General features: G+C 35.1%; 4 protein-coding genes across 5 annotated transcripts in view; 2 read left to right on the top strand and 2 right to left on the bottom strand.

The window, feature by feature from the left end:
- The first annotated feature begins 1,002 nt into the window (after nt 1-1,002).
- Nucleotides 1,003-7,572, top strand: LOC102603611 (RNA-dependent RNA polymerase 6-like). 2 transcript variants are annotated; one of them, XM_006346722.2, is made up of 4 exons: nt 1,003-1,135; nt 2,099-2,211; nt 3,180-5,963; nt 6,508-7,572. In XM_006346722.2, exons 3-4 carry the CDS (start codon nt 3,243-3,245, stop codon nt 7,381-7,383), a joined length of 3,597 nt encoding a protein of 1,198 aa, XP_006346784.1. In that variant the 5' UTR covers nt 1,003-1,135; nt 2,099-2,211; nt 3,180-3,242; the 3' UTR covers nt 7,384-7,572. The 2 variants fall into 2 exon arrangements, with proteins under 2 accessions (XP_006346784.1, XP_006346785.1); XM_006346723.2 differs by lacking the exon at nt 2,099-2,211.
- Nucleotides 7,573-9,769: 2,197 nt separating this feature from the next.
- LOC102586147 (two-pore potassium channel 1-like) lies at nt 9,770-11,447 on the top strand. Its single transcript, XM_006346749.2, has 2 exons — nt 9,770-10,699; nt 11,114-11,447. The coding sequence occupies exons 1-2, from the start codon at nt 9,804-9,806 to the stop codon at nt 11,277-11,279; spliced, it is 1,062 nt and encodes a 353-aa protein (XP_006346811.1). The 5' UTR covers nt 9,770-9,803; the 3' UTR covers nt 11,280-11,447.
- A 2,614-nt stretch (nt 11,448-14,061) lies between these two features.
- LOC107060508 (receptor-like serine/threonine-protein kinase At1g78530) lies at nt 14,062-14,762 on the bottom strand. Its single transcript, XM_015308483.1, has 2 exons — nt 14,633-14,762; nt 14,062-14,509 (listed from the first exon to the last, which is right to left on the bottom strand). Exons 1-2 carry the CDS (start codon nt 14,733-14,735, stop codon nt 14,193-14,195), a joined length of 420 nt encoding a protein of 139 aa, XP_015163969.1. The 5' UTR covers nt 14,736-14,762; the 3' UTR covers nt 14,062-14,192.
- Nucleotides 14,740-14,768, bottom strand: part of LOC102586477 (LRR receptor-like serine/threonine-protein kinase FLS2) — a 3,671-nt gene continuing 3,642 nt past the window's right edge. The window contains exon 4 of the mRNA XM_015308466.1: nt 14,740-14,758. Coding sequence (XP_015163952.1) covers nt 14,740-14,758 — 19 coding nt within the window. The remainder of the gene's footprint in view (nt 14,759-14,768) is intronic.

A 14,768-nucleotide genomic window follows, 5' to 3' on the forward strand; every position in this document is an offset into this window, starting at 1 on the left:
CCTATCTATAGGTTGAAAAATCACTCCAAAAGTCACCATATTAAGTATCATAATAAATAGATACATTCTTATCCAAAAAGGTTCATAGAACCTATAGAATACATATAGATGATAAGTATAAGTTTATGGATAAACTCAATGGTCAATCCATTTAGTTCAATGAATTTATAACAATGTAATTTATAATCAATTAAATTTGATGTTATTTTGGTTGAACTAATATTATTGTTTTTAAATTCATTGAATTTAATAAAAAAAATTACGGTAATTAGATGGTTAATTTATTGAAACTTTTCATACTAACTTTGTTATGTTTCTTTTATTGGTAATATTAAGGAAATTAAAAAATATCTTTCTAACTATTTTCTGAATAGATAATATTAAGACCGTGACTCGATTTGAACTGTTTTCTTTTTATAAACTGCTTATTAAGAACTAGTTAATTAGCGACATCAATTATTAAAAAATATATTTAATTCCGCGCGAAGCACAGATAAATACATTAATAAATAAATAATGAATGAAGTCTATCATTCTCTTAATTTATTTAATTTTTTGTTTTCTTTTTAAAGTTTAATACGGCGTGAAACGTGAAGAAGTTTCTTAGTTTCATGTAATTCCGAAAGATTATACAATCTGTCCAGACATTTTATTTATCCAAACAAAAATAATACAATTCAATACATTAGAAAACATTAGAAAACAACCATTTAGATCCGAAAAATATAAATGAAATAAAATAAATAAATAATGAATGAAGTCTATCATTCTCTTAATTTCTTTAATTGTTGTTTTCTTTTTAAATTTTATTACGGCGCGAAGTATGGACAATTTCCTAGTGTCATATAATTGCAAAAGATAATACAATCTGTTCAAAGATTATATTTGTCCAAATACTATACAATACAATTCAATACATTAGGAAACATGGGAAAACAACCCTTGAGATCCCAACAAAATATATAAATGAAATTAAATAAATAAAAAAAATGGTAGCATCCTTGTCGCGTGAAATCCTTAACCAGTCCCCTAGTACACTTTCCTGTAACTGCAAGTGCTTCTTGAAGAAGCAAAGACACACACCCTTTTGTTCTGATTTCTTGTATTTGTATATTTGATCACTAAGTTCAGAAAGGTTAGTGGGGTTCTCTTATTTTTCCTTTTTTCTCAATTGGGTATCTTAAAGATTGCATCTTGTTGAAGTTCTTGATCAAAATTTGCATCCATGGTTGATTTGCTTTACTGCATTTTTTTATATGGGTTTTCCGTTTTTCTCAATTGGGTATCTTAAAGTTTTTATCTTGATTCAAATTTGCATCTACGGGTGATTTTGCTTTACTGTATGGTTTATACTGTTTTTTTTTTCTCAATTGGGTTTCTTAAAGTTTGTATCTTGTTGAAGTTCTTGTTCAAAATTCGCATCATGGTTGATTTCCTTTACTGCATTTTTTATATAGGTTTTCCGTTTTTCTCAAGTGGGTATCTTAAAGTTTGTGTCTTGATCCAAATTTGCATCTATGGGTGATTTGCTTTACTGTATGGTTTATACTGTTTTTCCATTTTTCTCAATTGGGTTTCTTAAAGTTTGTATCTTGTTGAAGTTCTTGATCCCAATTTGCATCTATGGTTTATTTGCTTTACTGCATTGAGTGTATAGTTTTTTCCTAATTACAGAAAGTGGGGTTCTTTATTTTTCTATCTTTCTGAATTGGGTTGTTAAAGTTTGTATATTGTTGAAGTTCTTGATCCAAATTTGCATCTATGCTTGATTTGCTTTACTGGTTTATACAGTTTTTTCCTTTAGTTACAGGAAGTGGGGTTCTCTTGTTATGTATTTTTCTCCATTTGGTTTCTAAAAGTTTGTATCTTTGATGTGTTGAATTCAAATTTGTATCTATGGTTGATGTGGTTTACTGCATTGTTTATACGGTTCTTTCCTTTAATTACAGAAAGTGGGGTTATTTTTCCCTTTTTCTCAATTGGGGTTCTTAAAGTTTGTATCTTGCTGAAGTTATTGATCCAAATTTGCATCTATGGTTGTTGTTGTTGTGTTCTTGCTGAGTTTCTTACATATTGTTCTTGCTACCCTGTTTTGTAGTAGTTTTTGTTGAGCCAAGGGTCTATCGTAAACAACTATCTACCCCCACAAAGGTGGGTGGTAAGGCCTGTGTACATTCTACTCTCCGGACCCCACTTGTGGAATCATACTGGGTATGTTATTGTTGAGTTCCTTACATTTTGCATTTTTTGTAAGTTCTGATCCAGATTCTCATCAATTGGTGATTTACCCTTCACCAAGGGAAAAGAGGTGAGGTTTTGGGAAAAGAATTAGGCATAATTTTGTTTGATTAGCTATTTTTCACTCGCTGTTTGGGATGTATCTTCTGGAGGAAGTAGAGAGCTGGTGCTAGAACACAATTACTTATAGGACACAAAAGATCTTTCTTTTGCTAAATGGCTAGTATATTTTTTTGTACTTGCTTCACTTCATGTTATGGAATGATACTGCAAATAAAGTGGTGTGTTTATATAGGTTTTTCTTCTTCAGAGAAAATCAAATTTAGGCTAATAGCTCTTTTCTGAGATTGCTTGACTAGTTATATGTTATTACTAGCTGAATGTCTTAATTTCACAAAGCCAGATAAACAGTATTCAAAGGCCAGTTGTTAGATGTTTTCACATAGCTGATAATCAGATGTAAGAATAGGAGTTTTGGACAAAAATATGACTAATACCTAAAGATAGAAATACTGATCTTCAGATGTCTGTTTTTCAAATTCTCAACTGGGAAATAAGTGAATCTATTAGTTCATGTTGTCCTCTTGATCACTCTCTTCTACAGTGTCTCATCACCGTCTGATTACTAAAATGCAGTGTACATATATTTCATCTTCTTGTTCTTGATTGGTTAGTTTATTTAATATTTGTTCTGCACTTGGAAGGTAGAAAAGCTTAAGGATGTTTCAGAAGGTTATCTATGTGGTCTAAATGAATAATCAACATTTCGATTGGTATGGTTGTGAACTATGATTTCCAGCTCATGGATGGCTTTTCTTAGCAACCTGATGCTCTATCATATTCTATAAATAGTTAAATATTTTGTTGCCTCATACATTGTCCATTCTATAAGATTTGTTCTGTTGTTTCGTTTTATTCACAAATTTTTGGTCATGTAACAGGTGAACTTGGAGGCTGTGTGAATAAGTGAGTCCAAAAGTCCGCGTGACTCCTTCAAGAAAAAGATGGGATCAGAGGGTTCTGAAAAGGATCTCGTAGTGACTCAAATTAGTGTTGGTGGGTTCAGCAATGATGTCAATGCGAAAATGCTTTCAGAATGTCTGGAAGACCAAGTTGGACAAGTGTGGAGGTGTAGATTAAAGACTTCATCCACTCCTCCTGACTCTTACCCGACTTATGACATTGATGTAGAGAACGTGCGAAGAATGAACAATTACATAAAAGTGGAACCTCATGCATTTGTTCATTTTGCATCTTCAGAGTCCGCACAGAATGCTCTTGCTGCTGCTAGGCGTGATGAACTCTTCTTAGAAGAGAAGCCTTTGAAGGTTAGTTTGGGTCCTGAGAATCCCTTTAATATGAATAAGAGGAGAAGAACTATCATGCCTTTTAAGTTTTCAGACGTTGGTGTAGAAATTGGAGTACTGGTTAGTAATGATGACTTTGTGGTTGGTTGGAGGGGACCTCATTCTGGTGTTAACTTTCTTGTGGATCCATTCAATGGGACATGCAAAATACTTTTCACAAGGGATACTGCTTTCTGCTTCAAGGGTGAAGGAAAACATGCCGTTATAAAATGCAATTTCAAGATTGAGTTTTTGCTGAGGGAAATCAATGAGATTAACGAATGCAAAGACTTTGCATCTTTGGTATTATTGTTGCAGCTGACTTCATCTCCATTGGTTTTCTATAGAACTGCTGATGATGACATTGAAGAATCAGTTGCTTTTGACTTATTAGATGACGATGATCAGTGGATCCGAACCACTGACATTACATGTAGTGGAGCCATTGGTAGGTTTAATACCTACCGTATTTCAATTCGACCTCGCAATGGTCCTAGCCTTAAGAAGGCCATGAACTATTTCAGAGAAAGTAGGGTGCCTGTGGTAGAACAGGGTAACAGGCAGATGCTCCGGGTGAGAGATGAGCCTGATTTTGGGGTGTCCCTCTCAGAACCTTTCTTCTGCTTTCAAAACCATGAAGGTATAAGCTTTAAGGTCTTGTTTCTGGTAAATGCGGTTTTGCAAAAAGGCATAGTTAATCAGCATCAGATGACTGCTGAATTCTTTTCTTTGCTTAGAAAGCATCAGGAGGGGGTAAATTTAGCTGCACTGAAGCACATCTTTTCTTACAAAAGGCCTGTCAATGATGCTATTCAGAAGTTAGCAAGTGTCCAGAAATGGCTATTTAAGAATCCTAACCTTCTCGAGAGAACTGGACAGTTGGATGATGTTGTAGAGGTTAGAAGGTTGGTTATTACCCCAACCAAAGCATACTGTCTTCCGCCAACTGTGGAGCTATCCAATAGAGTCCTCAGGAAGTATAAGCATGTTTCAGATCGATTTTTGCGAGTTACTTTTATGGATGAGGGCATGCGTAACTTGAACAGGAATGTTCTGACATACTATGCTGCTACTATTGTGAGAGAAATTACATCAAGTTCTAATCCCCAGAGAACTGGAATCTTCCAAAGGGTGAAAAGTATTCTGAGTAAAGGATTTTATCTGTGTGGTCGAAGGTATTCTTTTTTGGCTTTCTCAGCTAACCAGCTGAGGGATCGTTCTGCCTGGTTTTTTGCTGAAGCCCCGGAAATTAGGGTGCCCAACATCATAAACTGGATGGGTAAGTTCGGTAACAGGAATGTTGCAAAATGTGCTGCTAGGATGGGACAGTGCTTTTCATCAACCTATGCAACAGTGGAAGTCCTTCCAAGCGAGGTTAACTCCGAGCTTCCAGATATAGAAAGAAATGGGTATGTTTTCTCTGATGGAATAGGCATGATGTCAGCAGATCTATCTATAGAAGTTGCAGCGAAGTTGCAATTAAGTGTCAATCCTCCTTGTGCTTATCAGATAAGGTATGCTGGTTGTAAAGGTGTTGTCGCATGTTGGCCGGCAGAGAAAGATGGTATCCGCCTTTCTCTGAGACCAAGTATGAAGAAATTTGACTCAAATCACACTATCCTTGAAATCTGCTCTTGGACGAGATTACAGCCTGGTTTTCTGAACCGGCAAATAATAACCTTGCTCTCGTCCTTGGAAGTTAAAGATGAAATGTTTTGGGAAATGCAGAAAGAAATGTTATCAAAGTTGGATAAGATACTTGTGGATTCGGACGTGGCTTTTGATGTAATTACAGCTTCATGTGCCGAGGCAGGAAATACAGCGGCTATAATGTTGAGTGCAGGGTTTAAACCTCAAAGTGAACCTCATTTGAGAGGGATGTTGGCTAGCATTAGAGCTGCTCAACTCGGCGACCTCCGGAATAAGACAAGGATGTTTGTTCCTTCAGGAAGGTGGTTGATGGGCTGTTTGGATGAATTACGTAAACTTGAGCAAGGCCAATGCTTTATTCAAGTGTCAAGCCCTTCTTTGGAGACCTGTTTTGTTAAGCATGGTCCAAAGTTTTCTGAAATCAAGAAAAATCTTCAAGTAATAAAGGGCCTTGTTGTAATTGCAAAGAACCCGTGTCTTCATCCCGGGGATGTGAGGATTCTGGAGGCTGTAGATGTTCCTGGTTTACACCATCTCTATGATTGTCTGGTCTTCCCTCAGAAAGGGGATAGGCCACATTCAAATGAAGCATCAGGGAGTGACCTTGATGGTGATCTCTACTTTGTGACTTGGGATGAAAATCTCATTCCACCCAGTAAGAAAAGCTGGATGCCAATGGACTATGCACCTGCAGAAGCCAAACAGTTGGGTCGTCAAGTTCAGCATACGGTAACTATCCAACTATAATGATATTTCTTTCAGCTTTGTTCATATCTTCCTATATTTAGTTAGCTTTTCCAGATCTGTATAAGTTTGTTTTACGGCTTAATGCTCACTTGGTTAGAATACTGATGAGATAATTGTAAGCCTTCTTGAAAAGCTAGCATTACTTGTTCTTTAGCAAATATTAACTATCATTTAACAACTGTATTGAGTTTTGTTGCATTTATTGCTCACTTTTCTTGTATAATGCATCCCAATTGCATTCGACCATATTTAAGTTGTATGGTTTATCCATAATGTATTTGGTTGTAATAGAAGAGGGAGACTCTTTTTCTGTAGGTACACTCACTATAATAAAAAGAAAAATTTAAAGACACTTACAATAGATCTTGTTCTCTTCTTGCACTTGATTAGGAATTTAGGTCCTCTTTATGACGCTTATTATTTGTTGGATCATTCAACTAGTTGCATAATATTCTTTTGTATTTTATTTTTCCGGTGTACTGTTTATTTTTTTAGTTTTTTTAACTATCGTCTTCTTTTTTTACAGGACATAATAGATTTTTTCTCAAAGAACATGGTCCAAGAGAGTCTAGGAGAAATCTGCAACGCACATGTGGTTCATGCTGACCTCAGTGAATTTGGAGCTTTGGATGAGAAGTGCCTTAAATTGGCAGAACTTGCTGCTCTAGCCGTTGATTTCCCCAAAACTGGAAAACTTGTCACCATGCCATTTGACCTCAAACCAAAAATGTATCCCGACTTCATGGGGAAAGAGCCGTTTCAAACATACGAGTCAAAGAAAATTTTGGGCAAATTATATAGGCAAGTTATAGATGTATATGATGCAGAGGGTGGAGAATCTTCTGGACTTGAGTTTGTCCCTAAAGACATCCCATATGACACTAATATTGAGATTCTGGGATATGAAGATTTCATAGATGATGCGTGGAACCACAAATGTTCTTATGATGGTCAGTTGAATGGGCTTTTAGGACAATACAAAGTTAATGGGGAGGAAGAGGTGGTTACTGGACATATATGGTCCATGCCGAAGTACAGTGCTAAGAAGCAAGGGGAATTAAAAGAGAGGCTGAAGCACGCATATAATACGTTGAGGAAGGAGTTCAGGAATGTTTTCGAGCAGATGGAACCTGATTTTGATATGCTTCCCGTTGATGAGAAGAATGATATGTATGAAAGAAAGGCATCTGCGTGGTATCGGGTCACCTACCATCCTCATTGGGTGACTAGATCACTAGAGTTGCAATTGCCAGATGCTGTTTCAAATGGTGTTATGTTAAGTTTTGCTTGGATTGCAGCAGATTACATTGCTCGAATTAAAATTAGACAACGGGGAATGCAAAATTCTGACTCTACCAAGCCTATCAATTTCCTTGGAAGGTATCTTGTTAACAAGATATAACAACCAAAACTGTCATGCGGTTAAATGCAAATATATTGGCTGCTTATCAGCTATTTGGCTGTAAGGCCACTCTGCCATTATCAATACCTGGTTTGATGTCCTTTCGAACCTCCTAAATCCTACTATTGGATTGTTTCCTTGTGTTGATCAGTTATTATATGAAATTTCATCCATGAGTTTGCCTTGCTGTTTTTTGGTTTGTAGCATATGGCATTTCCTTGCTGTATCTGTTGTTGTTGCTGCTGCTGTAAAGGACGTTATGGTTACTCTCAAATTGCTTATCTACTTTCTCTTACTTTTCTTGCGGTTGGTCCCTATCCTCTGTAATCCATTGATTTCGGACAACGGAGACCAGAAATGTGCAATTGGCGAAGTTGAACTTAGCAATGCCACATAGATATATGGACATTTTTCAGTCCAAGAAAACAAAGAGTGAATATAACAACATATCATCCCACAAGTGGGGTTTGAAGAGTGTACGCAGACCTTACCCTACCTTGAGAGGAGGTAGAGACTATTTCCTTTGAGATACCTTCACTGTCATTCATGATGAGCGTTGTCCTGTTTTGGGACGATACAGTAAGTGGATTTACATCAATCTAGCTCTAGTCTCAGCTGAAGTAATGCTCTCACTTCATTTGTTTGGGTACTATGTACAGGAAATGAACATCAAGTTTGTGTTTATATATAACGCCCCTCGCGTTTATTTCTTTAAGGGACTTATGTTTAAAGCTAAGTTGACGGAGTCTCAAAATGTTGCCACACCCGTGTTGAATTCTCCAAAAATGCACTACTTTTAAAGAGTTCAACACAACCTATCAACATTTCAAAGAGTCTTGAGCAACATAGGCATAAAGTATTTCAACAGATAACATTTTAACAGCATTGTAAGGCAAGCAAATCTCTGAAAAATTAAACAAAAGGAATACATGTGAATGGTAAATTACATTTACAGGAGAAACCAGCAAAAGCAATATAACTCTTATCGAGGCTCTTGCCGACGTACATCCTTAACAAAAAGTTCCATGTTCAATGCCTCGACGTCAACAAACAATAATATACTCTCAGTATAACTTCACAAGTGAGGTGTATGAGGTGTATGTAGGAGATCTTACTTTCTACTAGAGACGTTGCTTCCGAGAGAAACTCGTCTCAAAAGAAAAGTATCTAACACATGATATGGAATGATAAATATGGTAAGTTAATTAAAATTAAGCCAGGTGAAAATAGAGTAACCATATAATATTGTTGAAAAATTAGAATCTATTGAAAGCCTCCAATAAATTTTGTAAGGTGAGTGGACAACATTAATTTATTTGTGATTCACAATTAAATGTCATTTTTATCCTCTAATCATAAACCCCTTTTTGTTGCTATAACTAAAAAAACTTTTTTTTTTCATGCTCATTATTCTTTTTTCCTTCTGATTTTTTTTTTATTGCTTTCTGTTTTCATCCAAAAGAAGAATAATTGCATGGATTTGAAAAGAGTCTATTTGATGAATATGATAGTTTTATTAACATGAGGTAATATAACATTCTCCACCTTATATATATATGTTTTTTTTTTTTTGAAATTTTCTCTAGATTTTCTTTGTTACATTTGTTTCTTGTTTTGAAGTTGGATTTAAAATAATTCAAAGTTGTTGGATTTGCATACTCATTGGATTTCTCTCATTAATGTTGATTTCTTGATTTCTGTTCATCGTGTATTTATTTCTTAATATTTTGACTCTCCTAATTGTAAATCTCGATTTCCCCACCTTAAGTATATATAGTGTTTTTTGACTGGATTGTTGAAACAAGTGACCATAAAGAGTTATATGTGTATACAATTCCCATTTTTCTAATTTTTATGGTTGAAGCCAATGCTGCAAAAGATTAAAACTTAACATGGATCAATTATAGATCATATTAAAAGCAGAGCCAATATTTTCACTAAGAGAATCCAAACTATAAAGAAGTAAATAAACGAAGAAATCAATTGGATTCAACATCAACTAAAAGAATAATTTTAACCTTGTATATAATAAATCTTTCAACGAAGGGGGCTCGGATGAACCCTATTCGAAACCCCCTTCTGGTACCCTAGCTCCGCCCATGGATGTTATGCATAGTACAAGGTTATCTCATTAACAATATTTTGAACTATATTCTAATTAAGACAACAAATGATTGAAACTTAAATATTTGAAAAGCTTAGAAAGATTACAATCATATGCATAGGAATAGTTGAGATGAGCCGAGGGTCTATTGGAAACAACCTCTTTATGTTCCAAGAGGGGGGTAAGGTCTGCGTACACACTACCCTTCCCAGACTCCAGTTGTGGAATTCCAGTGGTATTTTGTTATTATTATTGATGTACATTATCTTGATTGCAGTTTGATTTTGGTAGTTAATAGCATGTTTTTTGAGCTGTCATGGCGAATGGCGATGTTGAAGAACCTCTACTACGAGGCAATGCAAATTCATCGATTCGATTTAGTGATGTAAACTCATTTAAGCGAAGGCGGCCTCAATCTAGCAGCACTTGTTGTACTATTAGTCATATACAGAGAAATAATGAGGAATCCCTTCATTACCCTGAGTTCATTTCAACAAAGAGTTTTAGACTCAGAGATGTACTGTTGTTCTTGGCTGTTTATATAGGAGTCGGAGCAATTTGCTTCTTCATCATAAGCGATCAAATCGAGGGAAAAAAGACTAATGGGATTCTTGATGCAATATACTTATGTATTGTTACAATGACTACTGTTGGATATGGTGATCTTGTTCCTAAAAGCATCTTAGCTAAGTTTCTCGCGTGTGTTTTTGTGTTCACCGGTATGGCTCTTGTTGGATTTGTTCTGAGTAAAGCAGCAGATAGTTTTCTTGAGAGGCAACAAATCATGTTTCTCAAAGCCATAAAGATGAGGAAAGATAGTACTAGTTCAACAGAGGTTTTGAAAGAGGTAGAAACGAACATCGAAAAGTACAAGTTTTTAAGTACTGTGGCACTTCTTGTTGTACTTACTATGCTTGGAACAATTTTTCTATGCCAAGTTGAGGATTTGAGTTTGTGTGATGCTTTTTATTGTGTTTGTGCTACTATTACTACTCTGGGGTATGGAGATAAGAGTTTCTCGACGAAATGGGGGCGTTTATTTGCTTCTTTTTGGATATTGATGAGCACAATTTGTTTGGGACAGTTATTTTACTCCCTTGCTGAGTTATATACAGAACAAAGGCGAAAATCTATGTTCAAATGGGCTCTAACTCGCGAGTTGACAAATTCAGACCTCCAGGCTGCAGATCTTGATCATGACAGTGAAGTGAGGTAAGTCGTTAACGTGCAACAGACATAGAGCACAACGAAATAAAATGATATATATGCAATAACAATTAGTTGGGAATATGTTTTACTCATGTTAGTACGTTTACGAAGGGGAGCATTGGTGCAATAGAAACATGGCTGTCGTGTGACCAGGATGTCACATGTTCAAGTGGCGAAAACAACCTCTTGCAGAACTGCAAGGTAAGGTTACGTACATTAGACCTAATGTGGTCCGGCCCTTCCTTAGACCCTGCACTTAACATGAGCTTAGTGTACCAGAATGTCCTTTTAGTACATTCACATTCCTAGGCTTTCCAACACCAACTTGTTCAGAACTAAGACACAATTGTTATTGTTATATCGCGTTCAAGTTTTTGTGCTACATTCTGATTATCATATTCATTTTTCTTCATCCAGCGCTGCAGAATTCATCGTCTATAAACTTAAAGAGTTGGGGAAGATAACTGAGGAAGACATCTCTATAGTCATGGAGAGCTTCAAATTGCTTGATGTTGATCATTCAGGCACATTGACTGAAAATGATATTGCACTTTTGCAGTCGTCGTCTCGATCCAAAAGCTGATAACACCCCTCTAAACATCTTACGCACAAATGATAGAACTATGGAAATTGCATAGAAAATTTTGCAGACTTTCAATCCTATGGACTTAATGTTTGGAAAAAGGGATCATAGATACAATCAAGATTCAAGAACTTGTCACAATTTTGAATCATTGGGAGAATGTAAGTTAATCCATAATTTAAACATATTGAAACATGGTCAGTGAGGATTCATATAGTCGACACAAACTTGTTTATAATTTAGGCATAGTTATCGTTGTTGTTATTTCACGTTGTCTATAAACTAATTTTCTTCAAGACTATTGAGAAGAATGTAAGTTTAAGTCATGCAAAATTTGAACAAAGTGAGACATGTTACATTACCAATATCATCATAGTAGTTCTTTAAACATGATAAGGATGTACATTTATCAATCATTTACCATACACTTTCCACCAGAAGCAGAGGCGGATCCAGAATTTTAAGAAACACCGCTTCCAAGGTCCTGGATAATTTTTTTACACATTTTAAGTAGATTTATTAACATAAATATAGAGTTCGGACCTAAGCTACTAGATTATGCCGAAACCTTAAAAGGACTGAGGGCCGTTGCAGGCGACCGAGTATTAAAACTCTTCAAGTTGCTCCTGGTGTTGGTGCCCTGCAAGAAAATCAAGTAGTGATCCTTCACTTTCTTTTACATTGGAGAATTCAACAGCCAATGGTGGTACATTATTGAAGGCAAGAATTGTGACCAAAAGTAGAGTTGTGGATAGCAAAAGAGGCCAGAAATAAGTAAGAATATTAGGTGCCAACATTAAAAAAAAAGTTATGAAAATTGATAAGGAAATCAATGTGACAATGTGATTTTTGAAGTGCAAAATCTTGGCAAAGATTTCCATATTGTGATTCATTTTTAGAGATTTAATCAATCAAACACTTAATATGTGTGTTATGAAAGAAGAAATGTTTTTGCCTTTGTGCTAAAGATTCTTTGTCCAAAGTGACAAGAGTTTGTGTTGTGTCTAAATTGTTTCACAAGTAATTCTAATCTTTGATACCTTTGCATTTAGTTTTATTTTAATGGATTGTGCATTCTTGTCTAGTTGTCTTTAGATTTCTTCATGTTGAGGGATATGCTAAGATTAAAAAAGTTGCGAGCATGGGAAACCTCTCACATGTCTGGGAGGGTGATGTGTACGCAGTTTTATTTCTATCTTGTGGTAAAGGCAGAGAGACACTTTTGAAACATCCGGCTCAAGTAAGACATATCTAATCGGAAAAAATGAAAATACCGAAGTGAGGAACCATATAAAAAATAGTTTCTTGATGATCATTATTATTGTCGATTTATTACGTTACGAGTAGTTTTCTTGAGGAAATTTCGATTTATACTAGGAAGTTTCACATTGAGGTAAAACATTCCTTTATGGGGATGGCTCTATATCCAATAGAGTTCGAACCGGTTGAGATTTTTTGATAAGGACGAAGGAGTAATTATCACTCCATCACAATCCTCGTTGATACGCTACAAGTAGTTATGTTTAGCTGTATAGAAGTTAATTTTTTTTTATATATGATCTTTCAACCATCTCAAAGTGAGCAAAACTCCTCTTTCGTGAAATTTTAAGGATCAATAATAATCTAATTAGTGCAAATTTAGCATTATAACACTGTAAATTATTAGTTGTAATAATGCATCTTCTAAGTTCTAATAAGTGCAAATTAGTACTTTAATTGTCCTTATTTATGAGATGGTGTTTGACTAGATAAAAATATAAAAAATTTAACAAAAAAAAAAGATAAAAAATAAAAAATAAATTTGAACTTGAAATGTAAAATAAATCATAAATATTTTTACAAAGTGACTTTAATTAGATTATTCTTGCAAATAATTTACCTGCGATATATGTGCAACACACGTTACACAAAAACTAGTATACTCGCACACATTTTCATATATACTAGAGTTCTTCCATATTTAAACCCCCCATAATATTATCCCCTGTAGGTTTTTGAACCTTACTACTCCCTCTGTCCTAATTTATATGACTCACTTTCCTTTTTAGTCAGTCTAAAAAAGAATTGACACATTTCTATATAAAGTAACAATCTAACTATAAAATATCTATTTTACCCTTAATGAAATGATTTACAGCCACATAAATTTCTATCATTCATTTTGGACCACAAGTTTTAAAAGTCTTTCTTTCTTTCTTAAACTCCGTGCCGAGTCAAAGTACCTCATATAAAATGGGACGGAGGGAGTAGTATTTAGTAGGATTATAAGACCTTAAAAGAGTTTAACTATATAGTTGATAAGTTGGTGCCCTAATTCATCGTAATTAATTAGGTGGCGACTACTTAAGTTAATTAACCTGACAATCTCCAATATGTACTACTCTATTTTTACCAGGTTAAAATGGATTATAATAGCTTGGCGACTCTGTTGCAAAAATTAGGTTCTAACCATAACAAACTTAGGTAAATATCTTCACTTCACTTGGAGCCTGCTTCAACCTATATAAAGCTTTTGAAGCTTATATATACACCTTGCTTTCACTTCCTTGAACCACAACTTTCGGGTTGAGCTATATAAATCTCTTCTTTACTTGCACTTACATGTTTAGTACTCGATAATCGTCAATATATGTTAAGCTTAAACTTTCACTGATACTGAAAAACAGGGAGATCAAAGTTAAGTTTGAGCATAAATTATGTGTAAAAACATATTAAAGAGTACTACTCAAATCTTAAATCATAAAATGAGGGAAATGCAACACTCTGAAGTACAAATAGTACATGTCTCCAGGAAGTATGAACGACTAAAGAAACTAGGTAAACAAAAAGTAACATGTTAACTTGCAGATCAGAAAGAACACCACCGAAACAGATGCTAACTTCTACATTTCCAACAATGCGTTCTTGATTTTGTTAAGCCTCTTGACTACATCCTTCATTGGTTATTCTTGATTCTGGCATTTCCTTTGTGCAGTCTAAAGCCAATTCTATCATGGAGGCTATGCACATTTTACTTTTACAAGTAATTTGTTCTTCCTCAGAAAAAATATTGGCATCCACGACGTCGGTCATACTCCCTGAAAATGATTGTATTATCCATTTCCTCAGGTCAAGATTTTGATTACATATCTCTTCATCTGTTGGCCTTCTTTTGGTCAAAACCTCCATCAACATGATTCCGTAGCTATAAACATCACCACTAGCAGACACTATTCCCTCTGAGCCATATTCTTAGAAAATGATTGACCAAAAGTTGCTCAATTGAAATATAACAATAGTTCTCTTTTTACTTCTACAACTTGGAGAGGCTTAATTATGATAAGAGAAAATCAATGAGAGTAGATTTTTTATACCTGGTGCAATGTATCCAAGAGTGCCCAATGTCTCTGTATGTGCCACGGACTTGCTGACAGCTAAAATCTTAGAGATTCCAAAATCACCAACATGAGCCACCATATCTTCATCCAAAAGAATGTTGGCTGGCTTTAG

This window comes from Solanum tuberosum, unplaced genomic scaffold (genome assembly GCF_000226075.1).
Source record: "Solanum tuberosum cultivar DM 1-3 516 R44 unplaced genomic scaffold, SolTub_3.0 scf00086, whole genome shotgun sequence".
Taxonomy (NCBI): Eukaryota; Viridiplantae; Streptophyta; class Magnoliopsida; order Solanales; family Solanaceae; genus Solanum; species Solanum tuberosum.